Source organism: Mesoplodon mirus, assembly GCF_964341445.2.
Source record: "Mesoplodon mirus genome assembly, chromosome: 4".
Taxonomy (NCBI): domain Eukaryota; kingdom Metazoa; phylum Chordata; class Mammalia; order Artiodactyla; family Ziphiidae; genus Mesoplodon; species Mesoplodon mirus.
Window position 1 is genome coordinate 47967788 of NC_138979.1, and position 18978 is coordinate 47986765.

An 18978-nucleotide genomic window follows, 5' to 3' on the forward strand; every position below is an offset into this window, starting at 1 on the left:
GAAGTCATATTTAAAACTGACAGAACAGCTAAAACATGTAACTGTGCGATTTTTTGGTAATTTGTTACTATAATTCTATGAGGGTAATAGAAATTAAATTACATATTAATATTTAGTAGAACTGCACAGGTTTTAAAAATACCAGATTAGTAAATGAAAATTTCATCTCATTTCTTTGCCTGACATTAATTTTAAGAAACAGTGTATTTTTGTTGTTTCATAGTTCTTTCATTTTTAAAACAAAAGGGCAAAATGGACAGAACAACCTGGAAAAAGAATAAACACTGGAGGTCACCAGTGTTCCTTGCAATCCTAATCAAAACAGCATTCACTACCTGGAGGTAATTCTCTGTATTGTCTCAGGTGTTAAGGATGAGCCAAGGAGAGGGGGAAAGCCAATGAATTCTGATGAAACTGATTTCTTTGAGAACCATTAGAAAATTTCACAAGTCAAGCCTACTTATATATTGTATTACTAGCTTCTTTACTTGGGATTTATTAGATATTTGTATAGAAAATATTAGAAATTATTATTTTCAATTCTGTACTTAACATCAGCATGATCATACTGCTTTGAAACCATGCTGAAAATAGTATTTAAACGTATTGAATGTTATTAAGGATATATAAATGATAAATACATTTTAATTAAAAGCACATTTTAGATTAAATGCTATGTTGAAATCTCAGGTTTTTAAAAGAGAATTTTTTTAAACTTTAAAAACTGGTACTTTGATAAATGATACCAAAATAATAAACTGAGAACACTTATGATTACACTACTTACCTTTTCAGTGTCTAAAACAAATGGAATTTAAAGTAATGGTTTTCTATTTGGATGCTTTTACTGAAATATATGTAATTCATAGGCGTTTAACAATGTGAATTGTTTTTTTTTAATGGGTATAAAAATGAAAATGGACTATGTATATTTTATTTCATGATCATTTGAATATCCTACTTCCCAAACTAGAAACTTGACTGTAACATCTCAGATTTCAAAGTTTGCTGTTTGTACAGTCAACCTTTAGTCATCTGTAAAATACATGTTACCTTTACTAAAGAAAGAGTGAAAGAGCTAGGTTGGTATCATACTGCTCACACCACTACAGAAAACAACAGGCAGTGTTACTTAACATGCAGAGCCTTGATAATCTACATAATTTGACCATAGACCATTGGTTAGAGGCCTTTTCTTTTTGTAATCCATGATATGTATTTAGGTATCATAATTACAAACCTCAGTTCCTCTATTCCTCACTGCAGAACAACTGAACGGTAACTTCTGTCTGGGTGAAGGTCCGATACGGTGTATTGACATTCTTAAAGCAGTATGGTCACTAAGGTTAAGAAAATGGTCTGTTCAAATCTGCTGGCTTAGTTATTGATTGATTGTATGACCCTGGACTTGTCAGTTAGCCTTAGGAAGTTTGAACTGGGAAATTTAAACTTCCTTTCAGGTCTAAAATGTTACATTCTTAGGGTTTTAAAATTAATATGCCCTATACATAACCAAAAGATGTAATGGGCATAGTTTTCTTCCTACCGATGAAAAAATGGTGTTCTTAAGCACATTAAATTTTCCACTTGTTTCTCTAGACAGGTTGAAATATTGAACAAAGTGAACTTCTGTAGCAGCAACAGTAGAGCGATGCCTGGACATTGAATTTGAACATAAAAGCACACCATCATTGCCTGCAGGGAACTAGTGTGAGAAACAAGCATTTAGTGAATTAATTACATGTATTTCAGTGAGGCAAGTAAAGGTGTGTACCAAGTACTCTGGAAACATAGAGTAGGTAGAACTAACTCTGCCTTGGGAAGTACTAATGGCCTCAGGAGTTGACATTTGAATTCTGTCTGGGAAGATTAGTAGCAGTCGACACAGGTAAAAGGCATAGACATGTAAAAAAATAAACACACTCTCAGGCCACATCTAGAAGTACAGCATTATTGAGTTCTATACCAAATATAACCTTTATGCTTTTCCTATAGCAGACCCACTCTCCCACTCCAGAGGAAGATTGAGGAACACATAAGACCAGCTCAGATATGAAAAGAGATAAATTGTCATAGCAGTCTACCCTGGATAAAAGCCTAAAGTCTCCTGGCCTGTAGATAATAGGAGGCATTTGTAGTTGTTAAGATTATCTGGGAGTCTTTCTGAAAGTATGGGTGTGCTTTGACTTTGCAGGATGTTTTCTTTCCTTTTTAGGGTTCCTGAACCTCCCCTCTCCTTCTCTAACCACCAACTCTAGTCTTTGTTCTTTGTACATACACAAGCTGTTTTTCATCTCTATCAAATTTTTACTGAGATAAAACATTTAAGGAAATTTTGAAACACTGGGTAGGGATTGGGAACAACTGTGGTTTTTTCCTAGTAATTTGTGGGGAAAAAATGAAACATTTGCATTATATTTGTTAGCATCCTTTACAGCCTCAATTTCACTGTGTTAGAGTAACACATATCTTACATGTGTGAGCATCTGTGCTAACCATTATCTGTATCATCTTAATCTTTAATCTTCACCACACCAATCTGTAAGATAACTAATATCCTCTTCTTACAGATGAGGAAATTGAGACTCAGAAATATTAAGTAACTTGCCCAAGATTACACATACAGCCAAAGATTACAACCTAATTTAATATCAAAGACCATTTTCTTTTTCTTTTGAATGTTAAAACATGTTGTGTATCTTGGTGTACTCATAAGGTATCTTGGTTAGTATATTAAATTTAAAACAGTTTATTCTGTCAGTTATGTATTTCTTGATCAAATTTATTAATTGCTTTGTTGTTTAAGGACCTACCACCATCTTGAAAGGATGACATAGAAAAGCACAGACTTCCTAGTCAAGCAGATGGGTTTTATCTGGCCTCAGCTGCTTTTTGTTTCGTAACCGTAGAGAAATTGCTTTTAAGTTCTCTGAACGCGAAGTTTCTGTTTGTAAAAGGAGATAGTAATGCTTATCTCAAGTGTTAGTATGAGGGTATTATGTGCCTAACATGTGCCTAGTATATAATAGACACTCAGTAAATGTTCTTTCTTTATTTTTTTCTAGTTCCTACCACTACAGCCTGCAGTTTAAAGGAATTTTAGCATTTCATGTTTACCGTTTTTTTTTTTTTTCTTGGCTGTGCCTCATGGCTTATGGGATTTTAGTTCCCTGACCAGGGATCGAACCCGGGCCCTCGGCAGTGAGAGCGTGGAGTCCTAACCACTGGACCACCAGGGAATTCCCATACCATATTTTGTTGAAAAGCAAGGAAAAGTTTGAAAACATAAGGAAAGATAAATATTATGGTTAAAAAAAGTATTTACTTGCATATGTAATGTATGTGCCTGGCACATAGTGAGTAGTAACTTGTAGCTGCTATTGTTGTTAAGAAAGCATTCATTTTCAGAAAAGGAACCTATAGAAGGAGGAAAAATTGATTGAATTAATTCCTGCCTAGAGTTCATACTAATTAGTTTTGTCTTCTGAACTATCAGGAGTCTATGCTTTTTTTTTCCTTTATTTTATCATTGGTTGAACATCTTTATGGTCCTCTAAAGCATTTCTCAGATGGAGGGAAGTTTCTTTGTTCTCTATTCTTTATTTCTTAACTTGATGTTATATAGTATTTCCAAACATAGATCTTTTTTTAAAAATGCCTGCAGAAAATGCAGAATCCTGAAGAAAGAAGCAGGACACTTCCAAGATTTTTATCACCAGAAAGTAAACACCTAGACAGATTTCAGAATACCTTTATATCCAAGTTGTGATCTTGTTCAGTAGCATTCGAAAACATCTTTTGAACATCATCATGCTCTGCATCAAAATGGCATGTCTTATTCTTTTTTTTTAAATTTATTTATTTATTTTTGGCTACGTTGGGTCTTTTGTTGCTGCGCATAGGCTTTCTCTAGTTGCGGCCAGCGGGGGCTACTCTTTGTTGCGGTGCCCAGGCTTCTCATTGCGGTGGCTTCTCTTGTTGCAGAGCACAGTCTCTAGGCATGCAGGCTTCAGTAGTTGTGGCACACGAACTCAGAAGTTGTGGCTCGTGGGCTCTAGAGCCCAGGCTCAGTAGTTGTGGTGCACGGGTTTAGTTGTTCCACGGCATGTGGGATCTTCCCGGACCAGGGCTCGAACCTGTGTCCCCTGCATTGGCAGGCGGATTCTTAACCACTGCGCCACCAGGGAAGCCCAGCGTGTCTTCTTCATTTTGAACATAACTGGTTTATAGACCCACACATAGGCTGATGACACCATCTATTTGTTTCTTAGTCAAATATCATGCTAGTCTTTGTTCTCTGTCTTTAAGTGTGTATATATTATCCCACAAAAGCTGTAATAGTTTATCAGATAGTTGCTTTAATTTTTTTGAGAGTTTGAGAGTTAAACTCTCAAAGTATATTTTACCTCCCTAGCCATCATGAAAAAAAATTTTTCTGATTCTTCCCTCACAAGGAACTTTATTGTTTCTGAGGTAAATCAAAGCAGCTTAGACACCACCTTTTCTTGCTTTGCTGCGGACAGGTACAGAGTTCTGTAGCCTTTGAATTGGTAATTGACTATAGTTTAGGAAATGACCTTCCTTCCTGCCAAACTTTTGTGGGATTTTATTTTGTTGGGAATGGCTTTTTTTAATTAATGTGGATTTTTTGTCATTTTTAGTATTAAATTTTCTATTTTAGGGACACCCCTTGAGATAATTGGAAATATTCTGAGGTGCTTCTAAATCACAAAGACCACTAAACATGTACCATGATATAGCATTTTCATGTACATACTAAATATAATTAGTAAGAATATTAAATAGAAAAGTCAGAATATTAAATTTTGAGGGTGGCTAAAGTGAGGATTTTTTTTTTTAAATAGGAAAGGGAGGACAGATACAACTTTCTGGGGCTGATATAAATGAATAACTTGGAAAAGTACCACTTGAAAGATTAGTGGTTATCTGAACCAGTAAGAAAAAGCTCAAGGGTAGAACTATAGAGATATTTTTACCTCCAGTTTATCCACAAAAATAGTGAGATAAGCTACAAATGTATCTGTGGGAGTGTTCTGTGGAAGTTATTAGGAAGCTAGGGTAACAGTGTATTTGTAGACAATTATCCGAGACCCTTAAGTAGCAAGAATGCTAGTAGATTCTAGAATAAACAGTATTTATATGCAGCACCAGCTTAAGCTAAACTTCATAAAGTGAACACTCCAGTTCCTGAACATGAGTGGGAATAGATATTTGCTTAGCTCCTTTAGCAGACAAGCCCATAGGGTGCACAACAAAACAACTAGGTACTTAAGAGTTTCTTATTTTGAACTGTTAGATAAGCTGTCTGTGTTTGAAGGCTACCTCGATATAAAATATCCAAACTGACTGATTCTTTCTCTGACCTTACAGGTCATTCTAGCAGGAAAATCTTAGTACCTAAAGGGAATGGTTCTATAATCCATTCCAAACTCATATTCAGTTTGGTCATTGAATGAAAGATTTTCTTCATACATTAATAAGAAGAAATAGCCACTGTTTATGCTGACAGTAACTACTGTTCAGAACAGTGTCAGACTTGTATCAGTGTAGATAATGGGCTTTTAATCCATAGTTCTAAGATGTTCATTTTTTGTAACAAGCCAGTCCATCTTTGATCTGATTTCAAGTCAAAAAAAAAAAAGAAGGAAAAGTTACCAGCGAGCAAGTCCTCTGTATCTGTTTGTACTGATGTGATGGTACAACCACAGTGATATTTGTTATTTTCTGACCTTTCTATTTCTTTTTAGAGAAGGAAGAACATGGCTGAATTTCAGAACCAGCTTTTACGATTTATTGAACTCCTCAGCTGCTATATTTTAGATCTTTGAGACTTTACAAACCAGATGTAGGATAAGCCCCAATGTGTGTGTGTGTGTAATTTGTATGGTTTTTAAAGGATATGTGGTTGAATTCTATAAATGCTTTCAGACGTTAAGCCCACTGTTTTGTCATTCAGCATCAGTAGAACCATGAAGTTTTTTTGTTTCGTTTTTTACCTAATACAATTTCTTCAAGTATAGGAAAGAAGGAATAAATTAAGAAACTCCAAAGTTTATCACTGGGGATGTTTGGGGCTCTGGATTTCATTCTAGGTTAGAGAAGGCATTTATATCCTAAGTAATTTGCTGACATGAAATTTGCCATCACCGATATTTCCTTTGTTTAACCAGTGATGATTTTAGTTTGAAAAGTCATTTAGTATACTTGTATGATAACTAATTTCAAGGAGTGTAATGTATGCTATATAGATAAGTTCATACTTAGACTTCTAAGCAGTTTAAAAACACTACTAGTTCCAAGATAGTTCCTTATTTCTCCCGTGTTTGTATTCATTGAATAGATTTTAAACAAATTTTTTTTTTATTGCACCGGGTCTTATTTGTGGCAGGCGGGCTCCTTAGTTATGGCTTGCAGGCTCCTTAGTGTGGCATACAAACTCTTAGTTGCAGCAGGCATGTGGGATCTAGGTCCCTGACCAGGGATCGAACCCCAGCCCCCTGCATTGGGAGTGCAGAGTCCTAACCACTGCGCCACCAGGGAAATCCGATTTTAAACAAATTTTAAAGTGTTAGCCCTTCAAAGTTTTTGTCTTTTTTATTATCTGCATTTAATTTAAGATATAACCCAATATATCTATAATATGACAACATTTTATTAATTTTCAAAAGTAATTTGGTTCTAGAAATTGTTTCTGGAAAATTTGCTAGCATCTGCTATCTCTTTCTTATAACCTATATTTCTGCTCTTCCTCAGTGTGCTAGACCAGGAGTCAGCAAACTTTTTATGTAAAGGGTTCTGTTGTCAATATGCTCAGCTTTGTGGGTCAGATAGTCTCTGTCACAACTATTCAGCTCTGCTATTGGAGTGTGAAAGCAGCCACAGATGATACATAAATGAATGGGCATGACTGTGTTCCAGTAAAACTTTATTTGTAAAATCAGGTGGTAAACCAGATTTGGCCCACAACTATAATTTGCCAACCCCTGCATTAGACTTAAAGACCGTAAGTGTATGCCTAGAGTAGATACATTCTTACCTTCTTCATAAATATACTTCCCGCGAAAAACAGACCCAAAGAGAAACAAAATAAAACCCTGTTTTTTGTTTGTTTGTTTTTTAGATCCATTACGTGATATTCATTAGTCCCTTTATCATTTCCTTAAGGCCCTAGGCACACTGATAGAAACTTTCCAGGACAGTTATTTGCCTTAAAGTGTACCTGACTAGGATGGTAGAAGAACCTCAATATATAAAGTGGATGCTACGAAGTCATAATTTTTCTAGGATTTAAATGTCACATTAGGTAATAACATGCAGAAGTTTATGACATCAAAAGTAAGTCCACATAGAGATATTAGAAAATGTTTGTTTGAAACAATTGGGTTTAAAGTATTTAAATAATTTGACTTTGATATAAACAATTCTATTATAATTTTTTCCTTGAACTTACATGTACATGTGCCTAATCACCATCTTTTATCCTGGTCCAACTTCCTCATAGAACCCAAAGCTAAAAAGGTAGTTCCTAGCAGCTTGAGAATCAGTTCCAACCCATGTATGATTGTGAGACAGATTCTGTTGAAACACGTGACATGTCTCTCTAAACCTAAAAGCTTCATTCAAAACTTAAGAGAAGGGCTTCCCTGGTGGCGCAGTGGTTGAGAGTCCGCCTGCCGATGCAGGGGACACGGGTTCGTGCCCCGGTCCGGGAAGATCCCACATGCCGCGGAACAGCTGGGCCTGTGAGCCATGGCCGCTGAGCCTGCGCGTCCGGAGCCTGTGCTCTGCAACGGGAGATCTCTATAAATTTAAGTGAATATTTATGGTTCTTATTTAGTTTTTTTTTTTTAGTTTTATGATGGCTAGTGTTAATAAGAAATAATACTTCGTAAATAAGTAATAAAACTTTTCAAGTTTTCCAACTTGAGCTTGATAATTTTTTAAACCATAAAACTTGACATAATTGAAATTAAGTTATCAATATGTTTTTGAACATCACCGAAGATACTTATAAATTTCAAAAAACAGTAATTTGAGTGAGAATTAGAAATTTATTGCTACTAGAGTGGGCTCCATTTAGTAAATTTCCACTGAGAGAAATACGAATTCATTCTGATAAAGTTAGTAAATATAAAGTGCTTATTGTGAATTAAGAATTCTTCTAGGCTTTAGATATTTAAGTAATAATAAACCATGGACCTTGTATCCTGTCTTCAAGATGCTTATAGTCAAAAGGTAAGTTTGACCTTTGGAAATAAGTTAACTTTAAAATTTTTTTCATTTGAGTGATTATTGCCCCCTGGGCACATAATGGAGTATCCAGGAAATGCTTTTTGAATTAAATTAAGAGGATAAAAATAAATACTGTGAAGCTATTATTTTATGTTACCTATAATGGGGAACATCATCTTTTAATGACTTCCTGCTCCAAGCTGTACTTTTCAACTTTCTCCTACTCTGGCTGTTCCAAATCATCAAAAATATGTTAACTTGCTTTTTTTGTATAAGACACTGAACTATTTGTCATATTTTTTTCCTCAATTGTGCAGTTAACTCCTAATTATACACAATAATAGGAATAAATTTGCCCCCCAAGTGGTAAATTACCAGTAATTCAGCCATAACTCTACAGTGTGCTGGGATTGACGTAGTGAACAATGTAGTGTCATGATTCTCATGTGACAGATGTGTGTAGAAAACCATAATACAGGAAACCTTTTTCTAAAGGAAAAAAAGTTATGGTTTCATTGACATAAAAGTAAAACAGTGGTTATCTTCCCATACTAAATTTCTCATAGTAAAATTGTCTTCAAGAATTTGATCATTTCTTACCACCTGCTGCTATCTTCATTATCCAAGCCACTTTTATCTCTTTCCTGAATTAAAGCAGCATCTTCCCAACTGACCTCCCAATTTTCCTTAAATCATTTTTTTAATACAAGACAATCCCTTTAAATTTTAAGTCAGATGATATCATTCTTCTGCTCAAAATCCTCCAACAGCATCTCTTATCTCTGTAAAACCAAAGTCCTTAAAATGGCTTTCAAGACCCTTCTTATCTGTTTTCTGCTACCTCCCAGACTTCATCTTCCACTAATTTATCCCTCTAGCCTTCTGCCCTCTTTACTGCTCCTTAAAGATATCAAGCACTGTCCTGCCTCAGGGCCTTTGCATTTACTCTTCTCTCAGCCAGAGCACACCTCCCTTAGTACCCATATAGCTAGTTTCCTTATATACTTTTCTCTTTGATCACATATCACTTTATCACTGTTTCCTGACCATCCTATATAAAATGGCAACATGCCAGATATTCCCCTCTCTCCTTTCCTGCTATAATTTTCTTTAAAACACTTACTACCATCTGATGTACTATAATTTATTCTTTATCTGTCTTACCCAGGAGAATTTTGATAAAACAGGGATTTTACTTATGTTGTTTATTGCTTTATCAGCAGCTCCGAGGTGCATAATAGATGCTCAGTGAATAGTTGTTGAATAAATGAACAAACTTAAATGATTAGCAATACAGCCATAGTTGTTCTTTCTTCCGGGATCATATTCATTTGACTCAGAGAAGGTATAAACAACATACTGAACAACCTGAAATTAACATATTCTTCAAGGACAACTACAAGTATATTTTAACTATCTATACTGTAAGATGTAACATGGTTAAACTTTGTAAAAGCTTTTCAGGGAGAAAAAGAAAGCTCCAGTTTTTCATCAGAAAAGTGGAAGTGTTTTCTGTGGCAAAGATCACTGGAATTCTTCCCCTTTACATAGGCATAGTTACTCTCAGTTAGATACATCACAGCTAGGAAGACCTGAATTTGGTTTTCCATGTGTGGACTCAGCATTAATAATTGTGATCCTGTATTCATATGATCTTTATTCCAATTTTAACAATAGTAACACAGTTTGAATCTTTTTAATATATCAGTCATTTCAGTCTGAAATAACCAGTGTTAGAGCAACCCAGTGTTCCTCAACATCACACAGCTGGGGCTTCCCTGGTGACGCAGTGGTTAAGAATCCACCTGCCAGTGCAGGGGACACAGGTTCGAGCCCTAGTCTGGGAAGATCCCACATGGCGTAGAGCAACTAAGCCCATGCACCACAACTACTGAGCCTGTGCTCTAGAGCCACAAGCCACAACTACTGAGCCCACGCACCTCAAGCCTGTGCTCCACAACAAGAGAAGCCACTGCAATGAGAAGCCCGCACACCACAACCAAGAGTAGACCCCGCTCGCCACAACTAGAGAAAGTCTGTGTGCAGCAGTGAAGACCAATGCAGCCAAAAATAAATAAGTAAATAAATTAATTTTTTAAAAAAAGATCATACAGCTGTAAAGGTACTGTGGTATTGCTACATGCTTTTCACCCTTTATTCTTCTATTATACCCTGTAAACTATCCAACCTACGTATTCATTACAGCCACCTTTGTTTATAATCCACATAACAATCTCTTTTATGATGTACTAAATTCTCCAGCCAAAAGGCACAAAGAAGCAAATCACAGGCCCAACTTTTTTATTACCGAACAGTGCAGGAGCCACAGCCTACTTAGTTAAGATGGGCTCTCTTAAGTTAAGGATTGTCTCCTTAACTCTTGTTGCCTGCTAAAATTATAACAAAGCCATCTCTGTAGAGGCTTACGTGTTTATTTGAAGAATATGGCCAAAAATCTTTATCTTCCTGGTGGTGCTGTATTAAACATGAAATGTCTGACCTGTAGATCAAACTGCACATTATTAAGAAACCAAAATTGTTACCGAGCTAATTAGATGACAGAATTAGGTAAGAGTTGTTACCTATTGGTAAGATGTCAACCCTTTTCATTTTTTTTACCATTTTATCCTAGACACTACAGAGCTATTTAAAAAGATGTTAGTTTTAAACGAAAATATTACTAGAAATACATAACTAAACCCGTTGTAAAGATAATTCACTTGCCAGCGTATAAATGTTACTAGAATACAAGCATTTGGACTCTTAGCTTAGAATTGAGAAGTTGTAATTATGTTTTTGATTCCCTATCTGATCAACCTTTCATTTCATGTGAGGCTCTGGGCTTTTAACTGTGCCACTTGCAGATATGATTATAAAAATACAATTTAAGGTTGTGTGTGGACATTAGGTATCATCTATGCCAGTGAGTCATAACCTGGGTCTTCAAAATTAGTAATACAAAATGTAAATATTTCAGAAAACCTAAAAAATTGTGTAATTTACTGAAATAAATTATCCGTGCTATCAGATTTCTTTCACTAGAATTAGCTCAGCTCAGCATGGCAATGCTTCATTTTCCTTTTAATCAGAAGTTCTGAATGGGAGTTGCATGGCTTTTTTTTAACAGGGAAAAATATTCATTATAACTCAAAAGAAGTTTGGGAGACAAAAATCTTTCAAAATAGGAATTCAGTGTTTTGGGGTGGAGTAGGTAATAAAAAGTTTTACTGTTGGTGAAAAGGCTAGGAAATGTTTCGCCTAGTTTAATTCCTGAGTTTTCCAGAAATGGAAACTCAGACTCAGGGAAATTCAGTGACCTCGCCTAAGCTCTCCTGCCTCCTAAGAGGCAGAGCTAAAACCTGAATCCCTGTCTCCTGACTCCTAGTCTATGCTCTTTGTCATCATATGGTATGACGCCACAGTGTCTGGAACCTGAGCAGCTGCTCTCATGTTACAGAGTACTAATGAGTGGTAGGGAGAATTATTCTGCCCTACTGTAAGTATTTGTGATAGGAATGCATAGAACAAGTAGCTTAACCCATTTTCTTCTTTCAGAGTTTTGTGACTGTGTTTCCCAATCTGTCTGGTAAGGAACACTTGTTGGGGTGGTATATTGCCTTTACCAGTGAAGCATACTAAGTAAGCATTACTGAAACTTTTGTTTTGCCTTAAACTGACACTATCTCCCATCTCCTCCCCTGTTTATTATACCATCCTCATATATGTTTTCAAACTGAAGTATTACGTGGCTTTTGTTGAGAGTTGGTCACCAGAATTTAATGGTTAGAAATCATTCTCTTTTTAAGATGGGTCTTTTCATAAATTCAGGATCTGCATGATTTCTTCCAGTGAGTATAGCTAAAATGAACTCTGCTTTGTTACTTGATCATTACAAATATGAGGCAGGATGATTGGGTAGATACTCAGTACTTAATTAATTAGAGGTATGAAGTATTAAAAAATTACTAACCACTAGCAAGAATTTTTACTGGAACAAAACATAGATTGGGTGCCAGAAATAACTTAATGTATAAGTTATTTAGAGTTTCCAGTTGCAGATTCTTGAAATGGCTCTGGGCTAAGTAAGATGCAGATGTTATTTCTGGTCTCTTTAAAAATAAATTTAAAATAGAGTAGAATATCATGGTACTGTTCCATTTCTCATAAATCGAAAGGATCTGGTACTTTCCAGCTCAGAAGAAAAAAATTACACAGGTCAAAGAAGAAATAAAAAACCGGGGAGCACTTTCCTTAAGGGAGAGCTAACTGGACCCAAGATCAAATTGTTTACCTTTATGGTTTAAAATAATAGCTTTGTTTGCTTCTAGTTTTTGTTTTGTTGTAACCTAATAAGTCAGTAGTGCAATACCTTGTCCCAGTCTTGAAAGCTCATCAGAAGTGCTGGTTTGTTAAAGAATTTTAAAACCTGGATACTCTCCTCAACTTCCTTTTACCCGCACACACACCATTAGTGCTGTGATTATAGAGCCATCTGCAGGAAAATTATCAAGTTGCAACATAGTTAATGATTCTCTTACCGTGTTATTTCAAGTGGTAAATGAGAAGTGACAAACTGCAATTCATATGGGGAAAGAAATGGACAGCCAAGAGATGCAGGAATTATTAGGGAGGGGGACTCCCCACTTTAATTTTTAGAGGAAAACTGCTTTGTCATAGTGAGTTCATGATCAAGAGAAACATGAAGTTTGCTTCATGTTTTATATATTCTCAGTAATGGTAGTTCTGTCTTGTTTGAAGGGGTATTTAATGATTGCCTTTTAGAAGCTTTGTATGATCTGTCAGTTCTGTTCATGTTGATGTCAGAGGGATACTATTTAGTTACCTCAGAAAGAGATTTATCTGCTTTTCTCCTCCAGGAGGTACGGCTGTTTTTACACATCCTCATTTTGGTCATATGGTTGTCAAAAGGGGAATTAAACAAGTGTTCTTTTGCCCTATAAATGTGGTTTATACAGCTGACTGTTTACATTGGCTATACAGATAGGTGTTTTCTATTTTGTTAAGCATTAAGCATTTCTAAAACTCATGTTAGGCTTGAGATCTTTGTAAAGAGATGATAAGAAATCTGATGTTCTATGTCTGAGACAGATGATGTAATTTGTGAACTTTAGCATGAATTTTACTGAGAAGTGGGGGGGGTTGATTGTTCCTCATTTCCAATCAATATCCAAGTAAATTGTGTACCAGTTTTCAGACCAATCTGTAATATAACTCTGATTATTGGTTTGGCTAGGATTTAGGTACTCACAACTAAGTCATAATTGGAACCATTTTTTCAAAATATCACCTGAGGAAAGATCAGAAAATCAGGTCTTTGATTTTTAATATTTTCATACAGTGGAGAGACAGTATTTGGAAGCCTTTTTACTGATTGATTAGTATCAGCAAGATAGATGAGAGTAATGTTGAGTTAGAAGATGCATTATATGATTTCAGATAAATAGCATTATTATGTTTAAATAATAGGTACTGATTGTTAGTGGATCGGTTTGAGAGGGATGCATTATTTCGCTATATTCTTGCTTTATTTTTTGCAAAAGTAAATTTTCTAAATTGTGAGAAAAATAGTATTTCTAAATATTAGAAAAAGACCAGAAGACCAACTTCCTGAACACTTAGGAGTGACTTTATTTACAAAGCAGCATATACTAGAAAAATTTGCAATATAATATTCAGATATAATACCTGGAATTTTTTGGTGTCTTACTGTGCATTTAGGAGATAGCATTCATTTACTAGTCATCTTTCTACATGCTAAATAAGGAAAAGGAGACATTGGGGAAGGGTCTTTTGCTTTTGTATCTTCCTACGTGTAGATTCTCTTATTTATTATTCTCTTAAACCTATCCTCACCCCGCACCTCCCTTGCAACCAATAACATATTAGTTATTCACTGAGTTTCGTAAAGCAGGAATATATAGAGTTCATTTGTGGAATTATTCACATGTGAACTTTGTTTAGCTTTGTTTTTCACTCTGAAAATCTTATTTTCCAGGAATTGATTCACTTAGAAATAATGTTGAAACTTTTCATGAGGAATCCTATGAGTGGGTTTTAGATTTACTTTTCCAGCCAGATCTTCTGGCCTTTTGGGACACTGGAATGTTGCCTGCTTATTTTAGAAAAAGGTACAATAATATTAACCACTAACTGGCCTTAATTAATTAATTAATTCAAGATGTGTAATTCAGTTAAATTGAAATTTTCTTTTAAAAATTTTTTAGAATTTTAAGTCACTCTTGAAACATTCTTGTTTAAGATAGTTTAAAAAACAGATTTGAGAGTTACAGCAATCCAAATATCAGGGATAACGAAGAGCTAATAAAATAAATTAAAATATTGCATGGGTAACCCCAGGAAATTTTGCATAGCTCTCCAAGGATGATCTGTTTCCCAGTCAACAGAAAAATAAGAAGGAAATAAGGGCCTGGAATTTAAACTGAAGTTGCCAGAAGGTCTCTACCTAGTAGGTTTTTTGGAAACATTTTTTCCTAAATCTTCTGGAAAGAAGTAAATTGCTTAGGCAAAACACATAATAGCTTTTTCTTATCTAGTTTAGGTCTGTGCTTGATGATTGTTGGAATGGCAATAAACATCACATCCTGAACCTACTGAAGGAAGGGAAGTATATTTTAAAATCAGTGAAATGCAGTAATCCTCAAACCAGGAATAATCAGTTTGCTAATAAAAGATGTATATGACTCCAAGTCATATTTTTTCAGGGTTCTCTGACATTTTCATTAATCATGTTGCCAGTGTGTACAGTAATGCCCATTTTGCTCTAAAAGTTGGTGAGTTTTTAGATTGTTGGACTAGGTAGCATGAATATTGAGTCAGATCACATAATCTTAGAATAACACATAAGTGATTACGTAGAATTGCGGGTGGAAACAATTCAGGATAAAAAGTGCATGACAGTTCAGAGCTCCTGTGCAGGCTGCACGTCTGTCTGAAATCAGGTTTAAAAAGTGGCCCTGTCTCCAGCTGACTCGTTTTGTCAGACTGAGTCATAGGATTAACCCTTGACATGTTCCTTCAAAAAAAAGAGGCAAAGATTAAACAACTGCATTGACTAGAGCAGCACTTGATCCATCTATATGCATTTTTTTTCCTGTAATATGATTCTGCTTAAGAAAAAAAATTGTGCTGCAGCTGTTACATAGATTAAATTAGGTTTTTTTAAAAAATATTTTTGAGGAAGAGAAAAAGGACTTTATCATAGAAGATAATTTGTAACTGTTAAAAATATGTCTACATCAACCAGTTTTACTTTCTTTTGGGTAAGGCAGACTTCAAAAAGATGTTATTTTGAGTAGCAAACTTGAAGGACATTACCATAGCATACGAGTAAAATACGGGACTATTTTATTTAAATTACCACCAGTTTTCTTGATGATTTGCTGTTTTTGAGGAATAAATTTAATGCCATATGTATGTAAACGCCCACCCCCCCCCCACCTCTTCTCTCTTCCCTCACGTTTCTACATCCGCCCTCAGTTTAGGCAGTAGCGTATACCAAGTGATTGTGTTGGGTACATGGCGGGGGGGCTCCATCTTACATTTAAGCACATGTATGGATTTTCTATCTGTGTTTTTGAGAGGAGGAATGAAAAGTAGAAGCAAAAGCTTTTAATTAATTACTCAGCTCTGCTTAGAAACTATTATGTTTCAAAGTTCAGGTTTCAGGTTTAATAGCAAGTCTTATCCAGTTCCTTAATAAACTGCTTTAGAACAGTAAAAGTATTATACTGTCTGGTTTTACTCTGAACTTTTTAAACTTGGATATTTGTTTATTACTTTCAGAATACCATATCATTGCCTCTAAAATAAAGAACTGTTAATGAAATACTCAAATTTTCATTGTGCTTTAATAGCCAAGATTGCATAGCTGGATTTACATTATGCCGTTTGTTTTAACAAACATCATAGTGCTCTCTCTTTTCTGGCAAGCCCCAAAGAAACGAGCCTAACTACTGTAGGTGGATTTTTTTTTTAATCAGTATATAAAAGTTTTCTCAGGTTGAAGCTGAGCTTCCTACTGATTGTACGAAGAAAATGTTGAAGTGCTTTGTGGCTGCCCTTTTCCCCCAGTCCCCTAAATTTCTATTTTAAAAGTAAGTTTTTTTGTTTTTTTGTTTTTTTCATTAAGGAAAAAAGGAAATTTTATTTTGGATGGTTGATTTTCCTTTTTTTTTTTTTTTAGCTGTTCTGTCAGAGAGAGACTATGTCTATAAAAGACTAAAATTTACTTGAATGGTTTTAAGGCATGGCATTGTTAATTGTAAGTCAACGCTTTTTACACAGTTCTCTAAGGATTGAAATGGGTCTTTGTGGTCTCTCAGGAGGGAGGAAGTTACAAGCCACTCTGCAGACTGGCATTTTAATGGTCTGCTGTACAGTGATGTTCTTTTGCAGCTGCTGCTTAGCCTTTTCTATATCTGGAGAGTGTGGGGAGGTTTTATTGTTATTCCAACACCATCAGCTTTTAAAACATTATGAACTTAGCTGGCCTTACTGTCTTATTTGATTTTATTGTTATATTTTAATCAATATTTTTCATAAAAATGGGGGGTTTGGGGGTCCCTTATAGAATATTCCTAGAATATTCCCTTAGAGCAGTTCTGCTTCATGAAAGGTGCCTTTAAAAAAGTGATGTGTCCCTCTTTTGCAGCTTGTGAGCTGTCCTCTGATTAACAGTTTTGTGAGAACCTGCAAGGCACAGGGAGAAGAGATAGTACAAAGAGGTTTTCATGGGGGGAAATGAGAGGAGAGAAAAGTTGCTATTCTGTTTTTCTGGGTTAGAATCCACACCAAAAGACAAATTGAAATTTTTTTAAATAATGAAATATGTTTCTGTGAGAGAAACAAAGTATTTGCAAAACAATGTCTAAGACCTTTTGACTTCTAAGTATAATGCATTTTTTAAATCTATGAGATGTTTATTCCCACACTGATTATTTTTCCTTTTTGAGAAATTTGAACATTATAACATTCATAAAAATATGAATATATCAAGTGTTAGTTAAGAACAATAATGAACTTGGAGGAAAGACTTCCAAGAAATCTTTTTTAGTTTATTAGCTGTAGTGCACATTTTGTCTATACATACCAGCCTTTCATATTTTTATGTAAGGGAAAACAAAACTTTGTTTGTTTTTTCTTTTTAATTATTGAATTGCTTAGTACATATTCTAGAAAAGTGCAGTCCATTATAAACTTTTAATTGGTGTTATGAGTGAGGAATTTAAGGGGCTTTATAATTGAAAACCTATATTAAATATTATGTTTTAAAAACAGATGATTTATTTTCAAGATAATTTTTTGAATTGTTGGAATGAGCTTTTTCATGAAATGTGTCCCTTTCAAATTTCTTTCCATACCATTTTTATAACATAAAAAATCATGGTTTGTTCTAGCTAGTTTAGAGGTACTTACATGACAGGTCCGCTTTCTCCAGGAAGTGACTTTGTGCAAGGCTTAACTGTTTAGATCCTTCTTGTTACACATGATTCAGTGTTTCCAATTCCTGATTGCTTGATCATGTGTTTATCATAGTTAGAAGCAACTGTAGGCCATGCCAGATGGTAATGTTGCTAGAGGTGTAGCAAGCTAGGTTTCCCTGCTACAAGTGCTCTAATTTAAACTAAAAATAGGTTAGCAGATCTGTCAGTTTGTCTTTCTTTGAAAGAGACATATATACTATATATATGACAATATTAATAATTCCTTGGGATATTTGTCTCCAGGACACTGTATCACTTTTTATTATTTAGCACTTGTGACTTGTATTTTTTTAAAATTCCAGAATTTGTCTTATTGGTATCCTCCACCAGTGTGAGGACTTGATAGAGATTGAAAGAGGTTACTTACAGCACAAACCCTCCCTCTCTGCTCCGTGAGTTGGTTCAGTCCTATTTTGCATAAGTTCCTTTTGAGTAGATCATGTGTGGATGCATAGTGCTGAAGACTTAACTCTGTTTGGCTGTGTGGATGTATGTCTTGGAGAGAAGCTGTGTGCATTAGCTGCAAACATTAACATTTTCAAAATCAACATGTATTGTGCTTATCCTGTCCCTGGAATGGGCAGCAATTCTTTGATGTATTACTACAATGGAAAAACGGTAAGTCTTTTTCTTTGTTCAGATAGCTTCTAACTGGTTTGTTTAAGGGAAAGGAGGGTAGATTAATTACTTTTTACTAAAACCTGTGAGGTTTTGTTTTATCATTTTCTGTAATACGTTAAGATTGTATGTTTCTTTGTAAGTAAGGTTAGCAAAGTTGTCTTTGACACAGTTATTCAGTAGTTTTTGGCTTTTATTTTTAAAATAATATAGAAAATAAACTTGAATTTGTGGGATATTTTTTTAATGCCTGATGTCTTTACTAGTAATGAGCTTGAAAGTACATTAGTTTTAATGTTTTCTTATATTGTAAACATATAATCTACATGTAAAATACATATATAACAGAGAGAAAGAGGGAAGATTACTTGATGCTTTGTAGATAGAAGGGAAAGATGAAAGTCATCTTAGATATTCATAAAAATAACAAGTATGAAGCTCTGGGAATGATTAGGGAAGCAGTCAGCTAGTGAGGGCCGTATTTCCTGTTTGGAGTTTCAGGTCCGGAGCCTGACTTTACTCAGATACCATCTGTTTCCAATCAAACTAGAATTTTGACCCTGTACAGATTCATAAAATAAAT

At 35.0% G+C, this 18978-nt stretch overlaps 1 protein-coding gene across 4 annotated transcripts in view; it reads left to right on the top strand.

The window, feature by feature from the left end:
• TCF12 (transcription factor 12) overlaps positions 1-18978 on the top strand; it is a 388587-nt gene that overhangs the window by 308227 nt on the left and 61382 nt on the right. The window contains exon 1 of one of the 4 annotated variants that reach the window (XM_082616678.1): positions 18212-18395. The exons of the other annotated variants lie outside the window; for them this stretch is intronic. Within the exon in view, the coding sequence (XP_082472804.1) occupies positions 18225-18395 (171 nt within the window). The 5' untranslated portion in view covers positions 18212-18224. Of the gene's footprint in view, positions 1-18211; positions 18396-18978 lie in introns of those variants that run through there. 4 annotated transcript variants of the gene reach the window in all.